Consider the following 25,405-nt stretch of genomic DNA (forward strand, 5'->3'; position numbering starts at 1 on the left):
GTTAAGATAGGATGTTGCTTGGTCCCACAAAGCCCCTTTTAGATCCAGTAGTGTTTTCATTGAATGAACTGAACCTGCTGGAGATTGCCTTCTATAATGGTGTGGTTCTCTGGTGAAGCTGAGGCAGATTATACTTGTTCAAACGTACAATATTATTACAGGGCTTCAGTAGATGCAGTAAATGTATTTCCCTTGGCAAGGTTGCCTGGATTCAGGCATCACAGTCTCAAGGTAAGACATTGGCCATTCGAGACAGAGATCAGAAGAAATGTCTTCATTCAGATTATATTTGTAATTTTCTATCCAAGAGGGTTAAGGAGGCAGAGTGTATTCAAACAAGAAATTGGTAAGTACTTAGATATTAAATGAATTGATAAGTCCTTGATATTGTTGTGTCTTCTTTTTTTAATGTAAATACTGGTTCTGTTCAAGCATTCTCACATTCATTTCACTGTACATCTTGTATGTATATGACAAATAAAGTTGACTTGACGAGATATGGGAAGATGGACACAAAATGTTGGAGTAACTCTGCGGGACAGGCAACATCTTACACAACAGATATGGGATCCCTGCAGGAGAGTGATGCTGCCCATTTCTTTGGCAACCTCAATCACACTTCCCTCCAGCAGACGTTACAAGGCCTTCTACGCCCGAACCTCCAGACTCAGGAACAGCTTCATTCCCAGAGCTATAGCAGCTCTGAACCGGCCCTGCTGAGTGCCCCCCACCCCCCATGGACTGTCTCCCTCGGATGATCACGTCGCACAGACACATCTGCACTTTAGTCTGTTTGAACTGTTTTACTGTTGTAATGTTCTTTTTACAAACCATGTTTCTCGGGGTATCTAAATCTAAATGTTATTAGTTATTTAAGTTATGACATCTGATGGAAGCTGCAAACCCAAATCTCGTTGCACTTATGTGCAATGACAATAAAATATATTATTATTATTATTATTATTATTATTATTATGGACGACACCTCCTTTCCTTGCTTGCAGCTCTCGTTTTGGTGTGAGATATTTGAAGATACCGAAATAATAAATTTGCATTTGGGCTCCGCCTGATGAGATGTAGTCTCTCTCTCTCTTTCTTCGTAATGTAATACTTTGTCTGTTTTTTACAATCAGACCTTGGATGGAACAAATGGACGACACAAACTTTTGTAAGCACATTCAAGCCGCGGGAGTTTCTCCGTCCCCTTTGGGCCGAGGACGCGCCGTCCCGGTTGCTAGGGCAGGCCGTAACTCATCGCGAGATGACGGGAGCGTTGATGGGAGAGAGCACGCCAGTGATAGGCCAGGAGGCCCTCGGTGATACCGTACTCTATTTTATGATTGGTGAAGGCGGAGACTACATTGAAGTCGATTGGTCGCCTTGCCCTCCTCTCTCCCCTCACGTGGGAGGGCGGGGCTTATGGGGAGGAACCCGCTCCGCCGTCATCCTCGCGCCGATTGACTGTAGCCCGGGTGACAAACGGTTGCATGTGGATTTGAAGTCGGGTTCAGACGATGGAGGCGAACGTTCCCTCCGCCAAATCCTGAACCAAGCCTCGCATTGTCCCCCACACACCAACCAGGAGATAACATGTGAGCAGGGGAGTGGGAGAAGCAGACAAGCGATGAGAAGCCAGCGTTGAATTGAAGGTGAAGGGGCGGTTCGAGAGAGAAGGCGGGTTGCGGCACTGCGGACCTGCTGGATCCGCCCCGGCCACCACAAGCCGCTGGCCAGGGGCCGCACTGTGTGTCCCCGCCGCAGGCCGCAGGCTCCATCCTTACCTTTACCGTGCCATTTTCAGCCATCGGCTGAAGCTTGCTCCTCGGGGGAGGCTGCCAGCAACAATAAGCCGCAGTGACTCTGATCAGGTGCATCATTATTGAGCTTGACCGTGCAGTGCTTATGTTGTAGCAGCCTGTGAGTAAATTGAATGTATGGTGGTTTTATGTTCACATGCACGGTTTTTTTTCGTGATTTATTTAGACCAGATGTGACTTTGTGTGTTTGACATTTAAGTATTCTTAAAAGATTGAATCTTACGCAATTACGACAAAAACAAATAGCTAAAAACACTTAACCAGTCAGATAATTACTCAATGTATAGAGAAGAATCAGTCTGAAGAAGGGTCTCGACCCGAAACGTCACCCATTCCTTCTTTCCAGAGATGCTGCCTGTCCCGCTGAGTTACTCCAGCATTCCAGATAATTACTGAAAATGTCTAACTTTTTTTTTTTAGATTTCCCTAAATATTTCTTTCTTTTTCCAAGTACAAAATTAATATTTTGTAATCTATTTGCATTATTTTTTGAATGTTTGATTACAATATTGGGCATTTCTGAGGGTGTAATTGTTGAAGTGAGATTACATTTTTGTACTATATGTTTGTAGTTTGATATTAACATTATGAAGGAAGCTAATTTAGGAAATAGATCTTCTAAATTCATTCAATATGTGTTGCTGATTTTTGTTTTGCTCTAATCCATAGTCTGGGATTGAAATGAGTTTCTTTGTTTTGCTGAAGTCCAATCCAGAAGAAAATCAAATGAGTTGATCCCAAGAGACAGAAATGTCAGGTCAGCCTAGCCTCTGGTAGTATCATACAATGTAGTAATCGAGGGAAGAAACTTGCTAAGAAACTTGAAAAGGCAAACAGGTTTTTGACAATTAATGAGAGCTTCGTTGCTGCAATGCAGAAGCATTCATGGTATTGGACGTGATCTGACAAAAGAAGTGAATTTCACTTATTGAAAACCTAGATTCCTCAACTATCGTAATAGATATTCTATTTGAACTGTTTTTACTAAATTGTACTTGACCTGGTCTGTGTGAATGAGAAGGGCCTCAGCTTCTCTTTCTACTACAAAGTACAATGGTGCAGGACAGGTTTTTTGGATATTGCGGAAGTCCAGGGCTATGGCATTAATGCAGAGTAATCCTACAGTAAAAGATCAGTCATGATACTGAATTATGGGGCTGAATGGCCTACATTTTCTTCCATACTAGAACATCCAAGATGTCCTCATTCTTCCATGCATTGGAAGTTCCCTCATTTAAGATAAATCTCCAAGGCTCTGTCTTCAAGCCTGATGTTCCTCTGCAATGAATGCCATTGACCGAAGAAAAACAAGCTCAATTAAAATTCTGAACATCAAGTGTTTATTCATTTAATGAACATACACAAAGCCAGAATTTGAGGATTGAGCTTTATCTCTAATTTCAGTAAATGGTGGGTGTTGAATTTGATTAGGAATTCACAATTACTGGAAGAAATTTCTGCTTTGCAACCACAATATAGTCTGTTCTCTGTGTGATTCCATTAAAATCTCTGCTTTGCAGCTTTTTTTAATGTAATGTTTTATGAAAATAACTCAACAGCCCTTTCCTGATTGAAAGCTTCTGGCGATGTAGTAACCAAGAGTGACCTCGGATAGACACCTTCGCTCCATAGATGCTGCTGCACCCACTGAGTTTCTCCAGCACTTTTGCCTACCTTCGATTTTCCAGCATCTGCAGTTCCTTCTTAAACAAATTGCTGGAGTAACTCTGCGGGTCAGGCAGCCTCTCTGGAGAAAAAGCATGGGTGGCGTTTCGGGTCGGGACCCTTCTTCAGACTGAAAGTTGGGTGGTGGTGAAGAGCTCGAGGTGAGAAAAGACAAGGACAAATCAGTCCACCTCGGGTAGGGTTGTACCTGGTAAACCCAATCTTGGTTAGGGAAGGTGTGATCTTGAGAGGAAAACAATGTGGAGAGCTGTGGAACTGGTTAAATTACTAGGATGGAGGAAGGTGGCAAAGGGAGGGTGGAGGGAAGGAAGTAGAAGTTTTTCAGAATTAGTCAACTCAATGGTCATACCGCTGGGTTGCAAGCACCCCAGGTGAAATGAGCTCCTGTTCCTCCAGTTTGTATGTGGCCTCAATCTAGCAATGGAAGAGGCCCAGGACAGAACGATCAGTATGAGAACGGGACAGGAGGGCTGAAATGGATGGCAACAGGGAGATCCCGTAGGTTTAGGTAGATTGAGCGCAAGTGTTCAGTGAAACGGTCGTTAAGTCTACGTTTGGTCTCTCCGATGTACAGGAGCCCACATCGGGAACACCAGATACAGTAGATGAGGTTAGAGGAGTTACACGTGATCCTCTGTCTCACCTGGAAGGACTGTCTGGGTCCCTAAGTGTAGTCGTGGGAGGAGGTACAAGGACAGATGTTACAGAGGAAAATATCTAGGGAGCTGGTGGTTTAGGTGGGAAGGCAGGAATGAATCAATGGAATTGTGGATGGAGCAGTCTGCAGCATGCGGAAAGGGGTGGAGATGGGAAGATTTGATTAGTGGTGGGATCCTGTAGGAGGTGACAGAAATGTCGATGGCGAAGGTGCTGGTGGAGTGAAAGGTGAGGACCAGGAATACTCTGTCCTTGTTGCCTCTGGAGGGAGGGGGAGCAAGAGTAGAACTACGGGACGCAGAGGAGACACGTTTAGAGTGTCCCAACTATGACAGAACGGGGAATCCATGTTCTCTAAAAAATGAAGACATCTCGGATGTTCTAGTATGGAACACCTCATCTTGGGAGCTGATGGGGGAGGAGAGGAGGGGGAGGGGGACCAGTAGGTTGACCTCAGTTGGGCGTTCATTTTCTCTGCTTCCCTTTGGAAATGTGTCTGGATTCCATCTAGTGTATATTAAAGGAAACATATTGGGGTCAGTAGCTCTTGACCTACACTTTTGCATAGATCATCGTGCTGCCAGTAATCAAACTCCTAGCTATTTGATCTATGGGGCAACTGATTTCAGCATTTGATCTGGTCCTGATGTGATCAGTCCCTAAGCTCTAATTTCTTCCCTAGTCCTTGTTTGCTTCAAAGTGATTCCAGCATAAATTTGTATTTGACTAAAGATTATTTTTCACATTGGATAGTAATTTTGCATGGATGTTCATTGCAATATCAGAATAATAGTTGAATCCATTGTTGTATAAATACACTTGCAAGCTCTGAGGGGCAACTTAAACATGTTATAAATTCATTTACCTACTTTCCATCTTGGGGGTGATAATGCTGGCAGTTTATCCGTAACGATGATCCCTTTATATTGATGTTGCATTATTAGCAAAATGGGGCAATAGTGCAACATTAAGTATGTCAAATTCGTTGCATTTTCTCTTGCACACAGACAATTTTGAGATATCTGTCTAATTAAATTTCAATGAAATTTGATGAATACGTATAGCATATAAATCCCTTTGTTTCTAGAAATCTGCTTTTGGACAAAACACTTTTAATAATAGTACTATCAGTTGGTTAATTGTCTTACCAGGCTGAGAGCTATTATTTTCTAAAACTATATTTTTAAAGTGCAAACAATTATTATTTTTTTAACATATATGAAGTTCTTTCTGGACTTTCTGACAGGTTTTTACAAGAGAATATAATATGCAGAAACCAGTATCAAGCCCTAACTGTCATAATTCCTTTTAAATGGAAACCAAAGGTTTTAAGGAATCTTTTGGATTATACTTTTTGAATTAGCAATTCTTAAAGATGGTATTGCCCATCAGCTTTGATTTCATTAGCATCAAAATAGGGTTGTAGAATTAATTTTCATGAAAATGATACAATTTAAACTGAATTTCCATTTTCTGAGTAATTGGAAAAAGAATTGCCTATCCAGCAGTTAATTTTAATTCTCACATACGCCCTGCTCCCACTAGTATGATTTCACCAATCATCTATGTAGTCTGGGTGATAACAGATTGACCATTTATGAGTAAGAAGGTAGACACAAAATGCTGGAGTAACTCAGTGGGACAGGCCGCATCTCTGGAGAGAAGGAATGGGTGACGTTTCGGGTCGAGACCCTGCAGAAGTTTGCTACATAGGAGGAGCTATGAGAATGCAGGGTAACTTGGACAGGTTGGGTGAGTGGGCAGATGCATGGCAAATGCAGTTCAATGTGGATAAATGTGAGGTTATCCACTTTGGTAGCAAAAACAGGAAGGCAGATTATTATCTAAATGGTGTCAAGTTAGGAAAAGGAAGTACAACGGGATCTGGGGGTCCTTGTTCGTCAGTCAATGAAAGTAAGCGTGCAGGTACAGCAGGCAATGAAGAAAACGAATGGCATGTTAATAATAAATTTTATTATTATTAATGGCATGTTGGCCTTCATAACAAGAGGAGTTGAGTATAGGCGCAAAGAGGTCCTTCTGAAGTTGTACAGGGCCCTAGGGAGACTACACCTGGAGTATTGTATGCAGTTTTGGTCTCCAAATTTGAGGGAGTGCAGCGTAGGTTCACAAGGTTAATTCCCGGGATGGCGGGACTGCCATATGCTGAGAGAATGGAGCGGCTGGGCTTGTATACTCTGGAATTTACAAGGATGAGAGGGCATCTTATTGAAACATATATGATTATTAAGTGTTTGGACACGCTAAAGGCAGGAAACATGTTCCCGATGTTGGGGGAGTCCAGACTAGGGGCTACAGATAAGAATAAGGGGTCAGGCATTTAGAACAGAGATGAGGAAACACTTTTTCACACAGAGAGTTGTGAGTCTGGAATTCTCTGCCTCAGAGGGCGGTGGAGGCCAGTTCTCTGGATACTTTCAAGAGAGAGCTAGATAGGGCTCTTAAAGATAGTGGAGTCAGGGGATATGGGGAGAAAGCAGTAACCGGGTACTGATTGTGGATGATCAGCCATGATCACATTGAATGGCGGTGCTGGCTCAATGGGCCAAATGGCCTACTCCTGTACCTATTGTCTATTATCTACCTTCAATTTAAACCAGTATCTGCAGTTCTTTCCTACACAGGTTTTATCCAAACTCTGCTCACTTAAGAGAATATTGACCTGAAAAGTTAAGTTTTCTTCCTCGTAGATAATGTTGAATATTTACATTTCACATTCTATTCACTCTGTCTGAGGAAATATGGTAATTCCAGATTTGCATGACGCTTTGATCCGGCTGTGGAGGATCTGGGGCTTGTGCATGTTTGATACTTTCCCATGAACACTATGTTACTCCAGCATTTTGTGTCTATCTTTGACCATTTATGATTTGCTTTTAAAAGAAGTGCCTTACTTGAGCATCAGAGCTGTCTAGATTTTGGAGTCCATTTTTATAAACTACCACACTTAGAATTTATTTGCAACTTACAGAATTCCTGTTTGCAGCCTTTGAAATGGTGCAAAGAAACCACTTCCTATAAAATGGCTCCCACTTGCATGTTAATGTTTGTGGGGGGCAATGGAGGAAAAGATTGTGCTACTTCTAAGTTGTATTTTGCTATCCACATAGTACTCTAGTTCAGCAATATAGATATATCCAAACCATCAGTTCTTAAATTACTTATGTAATTTTTTTCCTTAAGTTTTCATTGTAGACTGGGTCTTTTCATTGCTACACCTTCTCCAACCTTGCCTCTTTCTTTAGTCTTTTTCGTACTAAAATTATTTGTACTTTGGGTTGCTGTTGCAGCAACTTTTTGCCATTTGACAGTATAGTATATCATGACTGAAAATTGTAAGTTAACACTGGTTTTAAATAAACAACCAGTGCGCTATAGTCAATGGGAGTACTGTATATTGTTATTTAAAATGCAGAACTTTACAGCAGCCAACATTAAATGGCTGCGTGCTTTGTCAGAAAATTGAAAGAATGGAATACTCAAATGTTTAAGATCGTTATTTTGGTCAGTGTGGATATTTCTGACTATCCTGATTGTGAAAATCTTGTTAAAATGTATTCTTTAATTTACAAATGTGTACTGCCCAATTTCAAATTTAAATCCTCAACGTTTTTAAAAATTGGAGGTATTGCTGTTCTCCCAATGTTGTTATTATTTGCTCTCTGGAAATGGGTTCAGGGTGCAAATGGGAAAGAGCAATACTCAGCCTGACATAAAGCTCGCCTGGAAGATTGTAGTTCTCATTCTGACCAGCTTGTCTAATAGTAATTAAAATCAAAGAGTTTTGCCTGACAGTCACTTATGTTCTAGTTGTCTGTAGGGAGTTTTTGGAAAACTGACTTTGTCCCTTTTTCAGTTGTCTAGGAGCAACAAATTTCGTCTTCGGGATAAGATCAGCAGTGCGCAGCACAGAAGAAAAATGGATGAACAAAGTGTTGAAGTATGGAATATACTTCACAATTTTTGTTTAGTAATGTAAAGTTGCTGATTGACATTGCTTCAGAGCTTGTGATCATTGACATGAAGCAACAAGAGTCTCTCTCCTTGGACATTGCTTGATATGCTAAATATGTTTCAGTATTTTCTGATTGGGTTTACTTTTATATTGCAAAACTATCAATTATGGTTTAATTCTTGGGCATTGCTCTGTTGATCCAAGCAGATACAGCTATTGAAGTGCTGAAATTGGCCTTGCTTTTAATATGGAACAAACTGTATCTGCCACATTTTTAATTTTCATTATTATCGAGCAAATTATCTTCAAATTACATATTTGTAGATGGAAGCTGCTTTCAGTTTGATGCTGATAGCCTTAAATTGGTGATAAAACCAAGTTGTACATTGGAGTACAGGAATGCTGCCGTAAGAACAAAACACGCCGCAGCGAGACTCCTGACGGGCAACCTAAAAAAGGGACCACATCACCCCCGATCCTGGCCTCTCTCCACTGGCTCCCTGTGCGGTTCCGTATACATTTCAAGACCCTCCTCTATGTCTACAAAGCCCTCAATGGGCTTGCCCCCTCCTACATTAAAAGTCTTCTCACCCACCACTCCACCTCCAGGTCCCTCAAATCGGCCGACTTGGGGCTGTTGAATATCCCGCGGTCTAGGCATAAGCTTAGGGGCGACCCCGCCTTTGCTGTTGCAGCTCCTAGACTGTGGAACAGCATCCCCCTTCCCATCAGAACTGCCCCCTCCATTGACTCCTTTAAGTCAAGACTAAAATCTTATCTATACTCCCAAGCCTTTCCTGACGTCCACTGAGCGAGGGCTATATGTATATATGTATGTAGTTTGTTTGTTTATACTATTCTTATAACAAATGTAAAGCACTGGCCAACGAGAGTTGTTTTTTTAAATGTGCTATATAAATAAATGTGACTTGACTTGACGGGTGAATAATTAATTTTGTGTATAGGAGACTTGTTTAAAACTCATTTATGCTGATCTCTGGCCTTGGATTAGCAATTTTTTTGTGGTCAAGTCGTATTATGCTATCTTTTCATGCGGATGTACATTATGATTTCGAGATTTTCCCCCAAAAATAAACTTTATTCATAATTTAAAAAATATATACAAGCCAAAAGCCACGCAAGAAATACCATACATTCATGCAGAAACTGACGATTGTTTAAACCAAATTGTCAAATATTAGAATGTTTCCCGCCATTGGAGGGCAACAGTTCAAATATTCAATCAGAGGACATTTAAAAACAAAAGACTGTAAACCCTCATTTTTACAGAACTCTTCATAACAGTTTTCTGTTATAGCATAGTGACCTACCGACCTTCACTGCTAGACTGGGTTGTCGATGCAGGCCTGTGCCGCCTCTCCTGCCATTACACCCACCCCGGCCGGTCCCAGGCCGCGCCTGCTGCCACCGCTGCAGTCTCCACCTCTGCTGCTAGCATCATCACTGCCGCCCCTAACACTGCAGTCGTCACCACCCTGACCAGTCCCAGGCTGCGCTATCCACCGCAGTTGCAACTACCACCGCCGCCCCTTGCCTACACTCTGGTTACCCGCGCGGCACGACCATTTACTGCGCGAATCCTTGCATCTCCCCTAGCCTTTAACAGACCTGGATTCCAGGTCCAGTTCTAGACTGAGTCTAATGAAGGGTCTGGACCCGAGACATCACCTATCCACGGCCTGCAGAGATGCTGCCTGACCCGCAGAGCTACTCCAGCACTTTGTGTCCTTTTGTGTATTAACCAGTAACTAGTTGTTTGTTTCTACTATTGATACAATGATAATCCCATACTCCAGTTATAGTGGACAATCAGGAATAACAGACACCACATCTTCCCCCCTCATGGTCTGTTATGATGAGGGTTTACTGCAGTTTGGATTTATTGATCACTTGGAATTAATTTGTTCAATCCACTTTTATAACTTTTCTTTGTTTATGTCACCTCATGAAAACTTTCTGCTTCTAATCCATTTAATTCTACATCCCTTCATGATCTAATGGATGTTATATTTCTTTGCTGAGCACCCTTTTTTGTGTAAAAATGTTGTCTTGATATACCCAAAATACTAAAGCAATTTTAGAAAATATTTCTTGCTGGATGTTTTGATGTATCATAGAACTGATGTATGTTTTGCAAACCAGTTAATAAATATTGCTTCGCCTGTACTTTTCCAGAGCATTGCGGAGGTGTTCAGATGCTTTATTTGTATGGAGAAATTACGTGATGCCCGACTCTGTCCACACTGTTCAAAACTTTGTTGCTTCAGTTGCATAAGGGTAAGATATTCTATGTTCTGAGCTTATGGTTGTCTGGTGTGCATGCAAATTTTCAACAAAAATGTTCTGTAAAACTCTGCATAATTAAACTTGCTCCATTCACTCATGGTCCACTACCCCCATCTTTCCTCCTCAAACTACAGTTTCACAGGGATAATTTCAGAGTAGCAGTCTTAAAATGAAAGCTTATTTGACCAATATATTGAAAATATTTGACATATTTGTTTCTCGAAGGAATTTGATAAGTATTCCTGAAAATAAATTAAAAATAAATAATTTTTTCATTAAAAAAAATAAATATATATCTCACAATATTGGAGGTAGCTTATTGGCATGAATAGAAGATTGATTGACCAATGGAAAATAGAGAGCAGGCATAGATGTAAAAGTGTTGGCTAGATATAAAAGTGCTGATGGAATCGGTGCTGGGGGATCAACTTTTATAATTAGACCAAGTGTAGACCTGTTAGGTCTGCTTCCCCAACGGTGGGGGTGGGGGGGTGTGGAGTGGAAGGGATAACTTTATGGCTTTGCAATTTTGGTCCTTCTCTTGCTCAGAGCAAATTTCAGAACTATGCATTGAAGTCTCTACTCTTGAAATTAAAAGTGAAAACAAAAATAAAAAAACAGGTGACTGTTGCCTAGATGCTGTGTGCAGAGCGCCTTCACCGGAACAAATGAACAAACAAACACAGACTTATCCCCTGGGCAGAGGGTTCTAAACTAGAGTTCCCCCCCTCCCCCACACAGGGTCCCCCTTTGTTCTCCCACCGTCCCTCACAACGGCCCCCCCACGCTAGGTCTCCGTTGTTCTTCACAGCGGTCCCCCCATGCCGGGTCCCCATTGTCTTCCCCTCGAACCTCACGCTCATCGCAGTGGGACCCCATCGCCACCGAGGCTCCCGTTGCTGCCGAGGCACCCGCTGCCGCCGACGAGTCTCACGCTGCCGAGGCAGCAACGGGAGCTGCGGTGAGGCCTCATGGTTGATGAGCATGAGGTGGGAGGGGAAGACAATGGGGATCCGGCGTGGGGGGACCACCTTCTAAAAAGGAAGCACATTGTCTAAGTGATGCAAGATGGCAGAGCTGGGACTCAGAGGGATATGCAAAAGGATGATATGCAAGTACATTGTTTATTGATACAAAGGAAAAAGATTATGCTTCAGTTATGTGGGGCTCTGGTTAGGCTGCATCTCAAACTATGTACATTTTTGATCTCCTTATTTGAGAAAGGGTGTTAATGCTTTGAAAGCAATTCAAAGATTGTTTGTTAAACCAATACCGGAAATGATCAGGTTGTCTTATAAACACCCTTTTTTATCATGCAAATGTGCTTGTGGAATTTTGAATAATATAGTTGACAATAGAAGCTATTATTGTGAGGAAAGGTTTAGAATGAAAGGCAGCTATGGTGCTGGAAATCCACTAGTGTCGCTGTAATGTTGGTATTCTACATACCCTCTCTGTAGTTAGTATGACAATGAAATGACGCAATGGAGGAATTCTATGAATTCCGACTGTGGGAATGAACCAGAAAGATTAATTCTTTCTGTGACCAATATCTTTTTTGAATAGTACCCATCCTGAATGCTTCAGCTGACTATTTAAAAAATACTGCATTTGTGCTGGCTATGCTTTAATCATTGCTGAACAAATCCATCTAAGCAGCAGAGCTGCTGGGTAACTGTACAACGGTGCTTGCATGTATACCTTATCTAAGGAAATACCCGCTTGTTCAGCACAAGAGACAATAGGTGCAGGAGTAGGTCATTCGGCCCTTCGATCCTTCAATGTGATCATGGCTGATCATCCACAATCAGTACCACGTTCCTGCCTTCTCCCCATATCCCCTGACTCCACTATCATTAAGAGCCCTATCTAGCTCTCTCTTGAAAGTACTCAGAGAACCGGCCTCCACCGCCCTCTGAGGCAGAGAATTCCACAGACTCACAACTCTCTGTGTGGAAAAAGTGTCTCCTCATCTCCGTTCTAAATAGCTTACCCCTTATTCATAAAAAGCGGCCCCTGATTCTGGACTCCCCCAACATCGAGAACATGTTTCCTGCCTCTAGCGTGTCCAAACCCTTAATAATCTTGTGTTTCAGTAAGATTCCCTCTCATCCTTCTTAACTCCAGAGTATACAAGCCCAGCTGCTCCATTCTCTCAGCATATGACAGTCCCGCCATCCCCGGAATTAACCGTGTGAACCTACGTTGCACTCGTTCAATAGCAAGAATGTCCTTCCTCAAATTAGGGGACCAAAACTGCACTAGACACTCCAGGTGTGGTCTCACTAGGGCCTTGTACAACTGCAGAAGGACCACTTTGGTCCTATACTCAACTCCTCTTGTTATGAAGGCCAATATACCATTCGCTTTCTTCACTGCCTGCTGCACCTGCATGCTTACTTTCATAGACTGATTAACTAGGACCCCCCAGATCCGATTGTACTCTCCCCTTTCCCAATTTGACACCATTTAGATAATCTGCCTTCCTGTTTTTGCTACCAAAGTGGATAACCTCACATTTATCCACATCAAACTGCATCCTCCTCACAGTTCACACTGCCACCCAGCTTTATGTCATCTGCAAATTTGCTAATGTTACTTTGAATCCCCTCATCTAAATCATTGATGTATATTGTAAATAACTGCGGTCCCAGCACCGGGTACCCCACTAGTCACTGCCTGCCATTCTGAAAGGGAGCAAGTTGAACATGGCACATGCAGAGCGTGCAGAAATGTACTTTAAAAAAAAAAAACAGAGTTATGTTAAATGATTCTGCCCACAATCCCTTTCCTTATATCTACTGTTCTGGTTGACCCCTCTGAGGGTACAGATCAAAATTTGGTGCTAGATCAATTACCAGTTGAGAGGATCTGTTTCCAGGGTTCGCCAGATACTCAAAGATTCAATAATCATCACCTTTACGCTTTTTTTCAGCACTAGCCTTAAATGTTTGGAGTTGCAGTTTTGAGTTACATTTGTGATCCAAAGATTTCTTAAAATTTAAAGTAGAGTCCTCGAACTAAACAAATTTTGATTTTTCTTTTGTAAAAAGACCACTGCAGCTCAAATACTATTGGTAAAGCCTGGTTTCTTTAAAAATGTTGCTTCTTTATCTTCACAGCGTTGGCTAACAGAACAGAGAGCCCAGTGCCCGCACTGCAGGTGAGAGCACATCAAAGACGAAGTATAGTGGGATTTGTGCAAAGCTGGAAACATTTTAACCTAATCTGCGCAATGCTGCTTTATGTGAAACTATCTAGTTCTAATCCAAAATTAGTGGTGTGTTGGCTAACTGTGCATTGTATTGTATTGTATTCAAATTTATTGTCATTGTCTCAATTAGAGACAATGAAATGAATTTTCCTTACAGGCAGTATCATAAAAATAAATAAATAATAAATAATAAAACATTAAAAATAAAATTGAATTAAAAAAAAGAAAATCACAAACACAGAAAGTCCACGACACAACATAACACAGTAGCACCAAGGTGAGGAAGGCACCATAGTCCAGCCAGCCTCCCCTCCGATCTTCCCAGATGTTCATCCGTGGTCTGGGCCTTCCGAGCACCCGCAGTCGCCGCACCGGGCGGCCCGATGTTCAGGCCCTCACGCCGGGCTGGTGGAATGCCGACACCGATCCCCGACGGTGAACATCCTCCTCCTCAGCGGCCTACACCTCCTGATCAGTCGCCTCCCGCAGCCGGAGTCCGCAGCTCCCGAGTCCGCAGGCCGAGCCGGGCGGAGTCGCAGGACCCCGCGTTGTTGATCAGCGCCGCCCGCGTTGGGAGCTCCGCAAACCGCAGCTCCATGATGTCGGTGCAGCAGGTCCAGCACTCCGGGCTCCAGACGGCGATCCCCGGTAAGGTATTGCCAGACCCGCGATGTTACAGCGCTGTCCCGCCGCTGCTGGAGCTCTGGTCGATCCCGGCAGGAAAGGCCGCGCCAATCCAGTAGGTAGGCCGCAGGGGGGTTGAGGACGCGACTCGAATAATAGTAGCGTCCTCTCCAGGAAGCGACCGAAGGACGGTATCCCCCTTACCGTGCCCTCTTCCCCCACATAAGGACATTTAAAAAAACATAAAAAACACACTTTAACATAACTAAACATGGGTAACATGCACAGTGTACCTCAGTGTGCAATCAATCAACCTTTATTGTCATCTTGCAAAGCAACAGTTGTACAGTGCAAAATGAGAAGACGTTTCCCAGGGAATACCGGAGCATCGCACATGAAACTTAAAACATTTCACACATAATAACAGTAAAAACAATCCAGTCCCTGATGAAACAGTATAAATAGTTAAAAGAAGGTAAAACAGCAACATTAAAATAAAGTAAAAACAATCATTAAAATGGCCAGGGCAGCTGATTTGAGTGGCCAGTGCCAGAGTTATTAAAATGTCAGTGCAAAGCCGCAGAATCAGGTGACTATGAGTACAGAGTGACTGTTTAGCAGCCTCACAGCCTGTGGCAGGAAGCTGTTTAGCAGTCTGGTAGTCCGGGCTTTGATGCTACAGTATCTCTTGCCTGATGGCAGGAGATCCAGGTGTGTGTAGAGGGGGTGCAGTTTGTCGTTAGCTATTCTCAGAGCTTTTTTCAGATAGCGGCTCTGGAACAGTTCTTGTACCGAGGGTAGGGAGACGCCAATGATCCTCTCTGCTCCCCTCACTACCCTCTGCAGAGCCTTCCTGTCTGAGCAGTTGCAGTTGGAGTACAACGTGTTTATGCAGTATGTGAGTACAGACTCCACTGTGCCCCTGTTAAAAAGTCCTGAGGATGTTATGCAGAGTGCTATGCATATCTGTTGTGGTGCTGCATGTAATAATTTCATTGTTCCGTTTCGGGACGTATGACAATAAAACTCTTGACTCTTTGCATTCGACTTCCCAAAGCACAACACCTCACCCTTGCTCGCTAATCTGCAGCAAATGGATTGAGTGGATGCGGTGGGGATGTTTACACTAGTGGGATAGTCTAGGACCAGAGGTTATAGCCTTAGAATTAAAGGACATACCTTTGGAAAAGAGTTGAGAATGAATTTCTTTAGCCAGAGGGTGATTAATCTGTGGCATTCAGTGGAGTCCGGATATAAAAATGGATATTTTTAAGGCGGAGATTGACAGATTCTTGATTAGTATGGGTGCTAGGGGTTATGGGGTGAAGGTAGGAGAATGGGGTTGAGAGTTAAGATAGATCAGCCATGATTGAATGGAGGAGTAGACTTGATGGGCCGAATGGCCTAATTCTGCTCCTAGAATTTGAGCTTTATGAACATTTGTTGTCTGAGTAAATTCAGGTTTAACAAATTTCCTTTACTATGGAAGTTACAAATATTTTTCCTTTGACTGTAATAAAATAAAAAATTAATAAGTTCTCAGCAGGTCAGGCAGTTGTGAGAGGGCAGGCGGACCTGTCATAATCTCAGTGCTGGTGTTTTGTTTTTTGTCTAAGATGACACCATAGTGTGTCAATACCTGGAATTGTTTGGGAATGGCTTTAATCATTCAACTTAATTACTTTTGTCCACGACTCTTGAATTTGAATGCGATTTAGACACATGGAGTTACTCCATATTCAAATTCAACTCGAGGTTAACTTTGAGTCTGGTAATCTGTATTTGCTACTTAAAATACAATATCCTCTCCATCTCAATATAAATATCTGGGAATTATAATTGACGATTCTCTCTCTTTTAAACCTCATATCCAGCAACTTGTGAAAAAACTAAAGATAAAATTAGGTTTTTACTTTAGAAACAAATCTTGTTTTTCTTTTGAAGCCAAAAAAAGACTTGTTGCTGCAACGTTTATGTCTGTGTTGGACTATGGTGATGTTTTATATATGAATGCATCTTCAAAATGCCTACAGTCTTTGGACACGGTCTACCACGGAGCACTGAGATTTGTTACTAATTTTAAAACCCTCACGCACCACTGCACTTTGTATGCTCAAGTTGGATGGTTTGCCCTGTCCACCCGCAGACTCCATCATTGGCATATCCTTATTTATAAGACTATCCTCGGTGTTCTTCCTTCATACCTGCAGAAGTATGTAATTCGAAAAAGCACAGGAACTTATCAGCTCCGCTCTGAGGACTTGTTCTTACTAACTGTACCTAAAGTCCGTACTGAACTGGGGAAAAGGGCATTTAGTTATGCTGCTCCCTTCGCATGGAACCAGCTGCAGAATGAACTGAAACTTAAGGAGCTGGTTTCTATAAACAGATTTAAATCCCTTCTTAATGATGTTGAAGCGGGCTCTTCTGTCTGTACATGCTTTGTTTGATGATGTTCTGACTGTGACTCTATTTATATGTTCTCTGTTGTTTTTTTTAAAATTATTGTCTGTAACTGTGGAACTGTGTTGCTGCCTGTCTTGGCCATGACTCTCTTGTAAAAGAGATTTTTAATCTCAATGAGACTTATCCTGGTTAAATAAAGGTTAAATAAAAATAAAAAATAAAAAATCTGGGTGACTAGCTGTAAATTGAGTATTTTGCATAGTGCTCTGGTTCAGACTGTATATGTGATATTGAATTGTGGTCCTCTTATTCTTTTAACTTTTCCTTGATGCTCGACGTAAGCTTGTAGCACAGATCTTTTGTAACAGCACTCAAAACTTGGATTTTGCAAGTCACAAATTTCTCACTTCAATGTTGACTTTAATCTCTGATAATGAATCTTCTATTCCCACATAGATCACCTATGTACATTGCTGGTGTTTTTTTGTCTTGTAGTAACGATTAGTAATTTGGTATCTCTTGTCTTCTACTCTCTCACAGGCTTTTTGTTCTTTCCCCATCACTCTTGTTGCATTTTTTTCCCCTCTTGCCTTTATTTCACTTCTGATTGAAAAGGATATTAAGCTAAAATCTAGACTATTTTTCACATGGTTGTAATTTGATCTGCAATTATTTTCTGGTTTTATTTGCAGACTCGTTTTGCTAGCTGTTTAAATAATTGTCTAAATGGGAGTGGGGTTTGGAGCTTCACGGGAAGAGGTTCCTGTTTTGTCATGTAGTACTTTCCTGAGGATGCTTGGAGCTGACAGGAAAACCTTTTGGCCCTGTTATGTACATCAGTTTGGTGAAATATCAATCCTTCTAAATTGTCTATGTAAATGAGATTTCATATGTAATAGTTACATAGAACAGTGCTGCACAAGAACAAGTCCTCTGGCCAAGATTTCTCTGCCGAACATGATGCTAAATTAAGCTAATCTCTTTTGCCTGCACATGAACCATATGCAAATGCATATTCTTGCAGACCCATGTGACCTTGATCTCAAAATGCCTTTTCACATAACCCACACCGATCTCATCATCCTCAATGTTCTTCTTGTTGAATGCCAATGCAAAATATTGGTACTCCGCCTACATGCTCTGACTCCAAGCATAAATGTCTTTTTTTTCCTTGAGTTACCCTCTTATTTTTCATATATGTATGAAATGCCTTCGTATGCTCTGTAACCTGACCTGACAATGATATTTCATGTCCCCTGTTGAATCTTTTCCTGTTTTTTTTGTATTCCTCAAAGTCCCTGCCTGATTTCATTTTCCTACACTTGACATGTACTTCCTTTGTGTTTTTGGCCAAATTAACAACCTTTGATCATCCAAGGTTCATATCTTGCCATCCTTTTCCCCTTTCCTTACTGGATGGGACATGCTGGTGCTGAACTCTGAACAACTCCCACATGTCAAATGCGGACTTGCCTAATAACAGCTGCTCCCAATTTAAACTCCTAGCTCCTGCCTAATACATTAACGTTACATGTTTCTGTGCCTGTCTTTGTAGGGCACCTCTTCAGCTGCGGGAGCTTGTGAACTGTCGTTGGGCAGAGGAAGTCACACAACAATTGGATACACTTCAGCTATCTAATCTCAATAAACATGAGGAAAATGATAAAGACAAGTAAGTGTTGCACTCTTATATTTGGATCTAAGATCTAGTACGATAGACAATGAAAATAATTGAAATCTTTTCATTTTGAGGGTTTGTGTTTGCTGTCAAAGCAAATGTAGAAGTACTTGCTGCAGTGGAACTCTTAGTTGACTTGATCTACATGTATTAAATAGTTAATGACTGCAACACTTTAGCTTGTTGGCACCATTAATTCTTGTGACTAGTAACTGTGACAGCAAATGCTTGGCTATTAAATATAGTGACACAAGAAACTGCAGATACTCTTGTACTATTATTGGGCAGTGAATATTAAAAATGTAATTCACTGGCTGGACAATTCATGTCAACAGGTAGATTGGTTAGTAATGGAGAGAGAGGATTGTTCGGCTTTTAACATAGGCGCGATCCTTCTCTCCCCATTAGAGTTGAAGAATACAATATACAAGAAAAACCCGATTATTCATAGCACTTTACGAATTTGGAGACAAGTAAAATTCACTCTTAAACTAATAATAATAATAATGGATGGGATTTATATAGCGCCTTTCTAATACTCAAGGCGCTTTACATCGCATTATTCATTCACTCCTCAGTCACACTCGGTGGTGGTAAGCTACTTCTGTAGCCACAGCTGCCCTGGGGCAGACTGACGGAAGCGTGGCTGCCAATCTGCGCCTACGGCCCCTCCGACCACCACCAATCACTCACACACATTCACACACAGGCAAAGGTGGGTGAAGTGTCTTGCCCAAGGACACAACGACAGTATGCACTCCAAGCGGGATTCGAACCGGCTACCTTCCGGTTGCCAGTCGAACACTTAGCCCATTGTGCCATCTGTCGTCCCAACAAACTAAGAAATCTATCTCTTCTTTCTCCAATAGCTAATAATCCGTCGTTCAAACCATCTATTATAGATAAAACGTTTATTCATTGGGAAAGACTAGGAATTAAAAAGGTTGGAGATTTGTACGAAATGGGAAACCTTTTATCATTTCAGAAATTACAATTAAAATACAGTCTGAAAGGTAATCAATATTTTAGATATCTTCAAATTCGAGATTATTTGAAAATATATACCCACGAATACCAAACTCTGTTGCCAGATATATTAGATGAAGGTATGAATAGAAACACAGAGTCAAATAATTTAATATATTTGTACAATATCATTCTAAATATAGAAATTCCATCGTCAGATGTTATTAGAAGAGAGTGGGAACAGGAATTAAGCTTAAAAATTCCCAAAGACACATGGGAAAAATATCTTCTATATGTACATAATTGTTCGATTAATGTAAGACATATTCTAATCCAATTTAAAATACTATACAGACTATATTACTCAAACTAAACTGAACAAAATGTTCCCAAATGTATCTCCCATCTGCGATAAATGTTTATCTCAAGAAGCAACTATAACACACTCCTTCGCCTCTTGCATAAAACTCCATAAATTTTGGAAAGAAATCTTTGAAATCTTCTCAAAATTATTAAAAACAAAACTGGACCCCCATACAGAATTTATTATTTTTGGAACAACAGGAGCCTGCTTTGAGCTATCAATATTTCAAAGACGTTTCCTCAATTACGGCCTGATAATGGCAAAAAAACTTAAATTTTGGAAAAATGCATCCCAAATTCTTAAAAATGCACCCAATTCTTAAAATGTGGATCACAAGCATGTCTGAGATGCTACATCTTGAAGATATGAGACTCGTCTTAGCAGGAAAATCAGAACAATTTTTAAAGATATGGTCTTCTTTTATTGATTCATTACAAGCATAGTATGGTGCAACACAACATCGGAATTAGACCGATTTACGGACAGGGTGTGGTGAGAAATGAAGCTGGTATATGAACACGTAATGATCCCTTTTTTCTTTTCTTTTCCTTTATTATTTTTTGTTTTTTGTCCTCTTATTCTTCTATAGGCTTTTACTTATTCACTCCTGGACTGCCCTATTGGTAGTCTAGGGGTTTACACATTCACTATTTCTTTCACTTTTTCTCTTTCTCGCTCTATCTCTCTTGTTCTACTTTTTTGTTACATTTAAAATGGAAGATGTACATTAAATGTATTTTGTCATATGCTGTGGTTTATACTACTGTACACTGCTTCTAATAAAAATATATAAATAAATAAATAAGTAAACTGCAGATACTGGAGTCTCGAGCAAGACACAGTGTGAAGGAATTCGGCAGGTCATCTGTGGAAGGAAAGGGCAGGCGATGTTTGGGTTCAGAACCTTTCTTCAAACGTCTGATTCTGAAGAATGGATCTGACCTAAAATGTCACCCGTTTGTGTTTTGCTATCAAATGTATTTCCTTTATGATAGATATTATTTGTCATAAACTCCAACAGAGCGCACTCTGTGACTTTGTTTACTTTTAGTCTATCAATTAATCTGTAATTGAATATCTCATGCCTTCTACACCATCATGACTCTTCTCTTGTTCTTTTCTTCCCTCCATAAAGCTATCTGACAGCCGATTATCAAGGCAATTTCAATGTTAACAACCTATGCTTGTCAAGAGAAACACACTAGGACACTGAATGTTTAGCAAGGTGAAATGACAATGAACTTTGTATAGATTGGAGCCCAACCTGTGCAGAGATCTAATTAGGATATGAATGCCTCTAGCCCTCTTGTTTCCTATATTAAGAATTAGTTCACTACCCTGGTATGTCTTGCAGGAACTCTGACTGAAACCACAAATTGAACTAAATTGTGGGTAGCATTAAATTGCAGGTGTGTGTCAGTCAGGCACTGTGAGTGGGTTAATGCTTTCATTTGGAGTTTTGCAGGTAAGAGGCTTACTTGCATAATCCATTTATACTAATGTAACTTTTTTTTTAAAGGAAGTTGACTCCGAACTCAAACTCTGAACTCTTGACTCAAAACACAAACAGTGTTAGAGGTTATTGTAAATTCTTCAGAATTAACTTTTAATGTTTCAATATTTTACTTCAGATGTGACAGTCATCATGAGAAACTGAGTGTTTTTTGTTGGACTTGCAAGAAATGCATCTGCCACCAGTGTGCACTTTGGGGAGGAATGGTAGGTACAATAGAAATTAAATAATTCTAAATTCACTCAGTCTAAAAATATTTAATGGTGGTTGCTGTTGCTGTGTTAAACCATTGTTCTAACTTCTGATGGCTTTGTCAAATACCTCAAGAAAATAATGTTCTTTGATTAGTATGTGACTCTAATATCAAGTTGCCATTATATAAGTTTTTGCACAGGATGTAGGCTTTGCTGTCAAGGCCAAATCTTTTAATACATGATCCTAACTGCTCTTGAATGTAGTGAGTCACTGACTTATTGTCGAGTTACTTCCACAGTCTAATTATTTGGGGAGCATTCGATTTTGACCCAGCAAGTGTTAATACAGTGTTGATCCCTGAGACACCGTGTGTACTTTTAAAATGTCATATCTGTTAATCAGTCTTCTATCTTCAACCTCAATTTACTCTGATAACTCCTGATTACCTTATTAAATGCCATGGGAATTCCAAATCCTTGCATGCTTGCATTTGATAAACAGGATTTCCCTTTCATAAGACCATCTCGATTCTGCCTAATTATAATGTTTTTCTAAGTGGTGTTATCACTTCCTCAAGTGATTGTAGCATTTTTCTGATGACTATAAAACTGCACACATAATACTGTTGACAAACTGCTTGTAGTTTCAAGTGCCTACTCTGAATGCAGATGAATTCATTCCTCTTTGGTAAGTACGAAGGAAATATTAAACAAACTCTGCCCGGCTAGAGTTGTCATGTGGTTCTTAATTCACCTGCAATGTCCCATTTATTTCCTTCGCCTTCAGCTGTTGTGTAAATAAGGACAAAAGAAATGGAAGCAAGGGCACCTGTGCTTTTGCTCATAAATCATTGATCAGCTTTCTCTTTCCTCTTTCAAATAGTGATTCTCTGTTTTCATTTCAGCATGGAGGCCACACGTTCAAACCATTAGTTGAGATTTATGATCAACATGTTACCAAGGTGAATGATGAAGTGGCGAAGTTGCGACGTCGACTGATGGAGCTGATAAGTTTAGTTCAAGAAGTGGTAAGGTGCTAAAGGGGAAAGGCTGATCCACTTGGCTTGACCACATAACCCAAAGTTGTTTATCCGGATTCTGTATGTCCTGTGTTCCTATCCAGTCCTTGCCTGGTCTGGATTTTGGATGACAATTGTATCCTTCTTGCAGGACACAGTTTACATTAGCACTTGGGAGGATGTATGGATATTTTTAATACAATAAATGCAGTAAAGATCACCTACAGCAAGTTGACTTTTTTTTCTCCTTTCTTGTATATAAACTTTCCGCTCAGGTGCAAAGTAATTTTGATCCTTCTTAAATCTCCCCATCGCTCTGATCTTGCTCAGTTTTATTTTGTCATTACTTCCCAACCCCACAAATTCTTAATTTGAATCTCTTTTCCTTTTGTCTCACTGTACATTTGTTTTCCACACCTCAATCGTTTTACTGACTAAAGATTTTTGATAACTATTCATGTATTTGGCTTGCAATTTGTTTTGCCTCAATCTCTGAAACATTGGATTGTCTTTGTATTTGAAGTTGATTATGAAAATATAAATGCAATATGCTCTAGGAAATATTATATGTAATAACTCCACCCCCCCACTCATTGTGACCTTTCTGTCCAGGGCTGCCTCCATTGCCAGTGTGAAGCCACATGCAAAATGGAGGAACAGCACCTCGTATTCCATTCGGGTAGCTTACAATTCATTGGCGCGAATTATTTAATTTTAACTAACATCTGCTCCTATCCCTTTCAATGCCCCCATCCCGGTGCATACTAATTTCTCCTAATGTCCCACCCCTCTCTATCTTCCCCAGCATATATCCCACATGCTGGCTTTACATTTCCCTCTTCTATCTTTATCTGACAATCTTTGGCCTCCTTTTCATTTCCGGCCTCTGTCACTTACTCCACCAATCAGTCAATCAAACCCTCTCGCCTGTATCCACTTTTCATTTGCCAGGCTTTGTCCTGCTCCCACCTTCTTGCCAGCTTTCTTCTTCACTTTTCTCCATCCCCAATACAATCTGTCAGAAGAAGGGTCCCAAATTGAAATGTCACCTATCCATTTCCTTCACTGATGCTGCCTGATTTAAATTACTCCAGCACTTTGTGATTTGTGTATTACGGCAGTTCCTTGTCTTCATTCATTGCAATAGGATCGGTACAGTATAGACTATAAATAGACTAAATGCTTTTCAGCAGATCTGTTCATTAGGAAGCAAGGTTTCTGGTTTTATTTTTCACCAATGGGAATTGGCATTCCCTAATTCTCTGGGCCTAGAAGCTTTTAAAAGGTGAAACAATGCTTTCAGATTTTACGGGTTGTTTTTTACAGTGGAATTTTGCAATATAAATGAATGGCACGAGGAAGCAGGAAGATGTGTCTATTTTTCTTTTGGCTCTTGTACAAAGAGTATATTCACTGTTTGTGCAGTCCTATGGCACTCGGTGACTCAGGCACTAGAGTAGTTCCAGGTTTAAAAGGCTCGCTAGAATGTAAGGCACTGTTATTTCCATGTCCTTGCACCACCAAGAAAGTACTGATGAATAGTTGCTGTGATGTAGATACATGCTGCGGCCAGTTTGTTCAATGGTTTCCACAGACCAGATGAGGTAAATAACTATTTAGTGTGATTCCCCTCCACTAGCCCAGGAGACTGAGCCCCAACAGTTTTTGGATAGAGAATTCCAAAGGTTACTTGTAGGTGCAGATGTTTCGGAATGGCCAGTTCCTTGGGATGCTCTGATCTCTGGTTGTAGATATCCCAGGCAAAAGGGGAAAAACAGTCATGTCTGCGTTCAGCTTGTCAAGTCCTGCATGGATTTTGTATGTGTTAATGAGGTCGTCTCTCATTTCTCAAATCTAGATAGTTTATTTAATCACTCCTTTGAAAATCTTGCCATCCCAGAAATCAATATAGTGATTCTTTGCACTCCAATCACAAGATGGAGCCCAGCTCATGATATTCCAATTGTAGTCTTGCTAGGGTTCTCTGTGCAACAAAAATCTCTACTCATACATAACTCCTTTTGCAATAAAGGGCAATGTAGCATTTGTCACCATAATTGCTTACAGTACCCTATCCAATGACACAGTAGGAGTACTTTCATTTCAAGGATTCCAGTGGTTAAAAAAAGTGGCTCACCATCACTTTTTTGAGGTCCATTAGGGCTGGGCAATAAATGCTACATTTACCAACATTATTCAAATCCCTAAACTGTACAATGTAAATTACTATAAATTGTAGAATGCTCATTAGGTATAAGTGAAATATGTTTTTTTTTTAATTGAGTCTTAACATTAAACTGGCATATAGTGTCCCACTACTTGCTTTTTAAAAATTATTTAAGAGCATATAGATAGAGTGTATTGTTAATCAAACCACTAATGTTCTAATTATGTCAGAAAATTTTGCAGATGTGAATTTACAGGTTAAAAAATGTATCTTGGGATAGTAGATTGTCATTAATAAACGTAGTAGAGAATTTGTTTACTTGGAATTAAAATGCTAATCAAGTATGGAATTCATTGTCTTTAGGAATTGTTGAGTGAACAGTGCAAATCAATTTAAGCGGCAGCTTGGTGCTGATTAAAAAGATGTAAAAGCATTGTCTGTAGGATAGCGTGTAGGATCTTGTGTGGTGTCAATATCAGGGCCTGTTGGCATGCTGCAAGTTCCATGCTTTTTTTTTTAAAGCTTTATTTAATGATGGTACAGATTTAATTATATTTATTTTGTACCTAGGAGAGAAATGTGGAAGCAGTGCGTAGTGCCAAGGATGAACGTGTGAGAGAGATTAGGAATGCTGTGGAAATGATGATCGCAAGACTGGATACACACCTGAAAAATAAACTTATAACACTAATGGGTATGGTATGCATATTTGTGGTTCGGTGCCATAAAGGGAGAAATAAGTAAAACTGTTAATTAAAGTCAGGCTAACATGGGTGTTTAGCAAATTGGGAAAGCTCTGATGGACCGAGTTTACAGG

At 40.6% G+C, this 25,405-nt stretch overlaps 1 protein-coding gene across 10 annotated transcripts in view; it reads left to right on the top strand.

The window, feature by feature from the left end:
- The first annotated feature begins 1,417 nt into the window (after nt 1–1,417).
- Nucleotides 1,418–25,405, top strand: part of trim37 (tripartite motif containing 37) — a 79,487-nt gene continuing 55,499 nt past the window's right edge. For 3 of the 10 annotated variants that reach the window (XM_033045751.1, XM_033045750.1, XM_033045752.1), the window contains exons 1-8: nt 1,418–1,592; nt 8,046–8,121; nt 10,333–10,434; nt 13,566–13,606; nt 18,243–18,359; nt 21,327–21,414; nt 22,308–22,430; nt 25,159–25,282. In XM_033045751.1, the coding sequence (XP_032901642.1) occupies nt 1,591–1,592; nt 8,046–8,121; nt 10,333–10,434; nt 13,566–13,606; nt 18,243–18,359; nt 21,327–21,414; nt 22,308–22,430; nt 25,159–25,282 (673 nt within the window). In that variant the 5' untranslated portion in view covers nt 1,418–1,590. Of the gene's footprint in view, nt 1,918–2,486; nt 2,575–8,037; nt 8,122–10,332; nt 10,435–13,565; nt 13,607–18,242; nt 18,360–21,326; nt 21,415–22,307; nt 22,431–25,158; nt 25,283–25,405 lie in introns of those variants that run through there. The other 7 variants (XM_033045758.1, XM_033045754.1, XM_033045755.1 and 4 more) reach the window with 7 other exon arrangements.

Source organism: Amblyraja radiata, chromosome 28, assembly GCF_010909765.2.
Source record: "Amblyraja radiata isolate CabotCenter1 chromosome 28, sAmbRad1.1.pri, whole genome shotgun sequence".
In the NCBI taxonomy this organism is placed as follows: Eukaryota; Metazoa; Chordata; class Chondrichthyes; order Rajiformes; family Rajidae; genus Amblyraja; species Amblyraja radiata.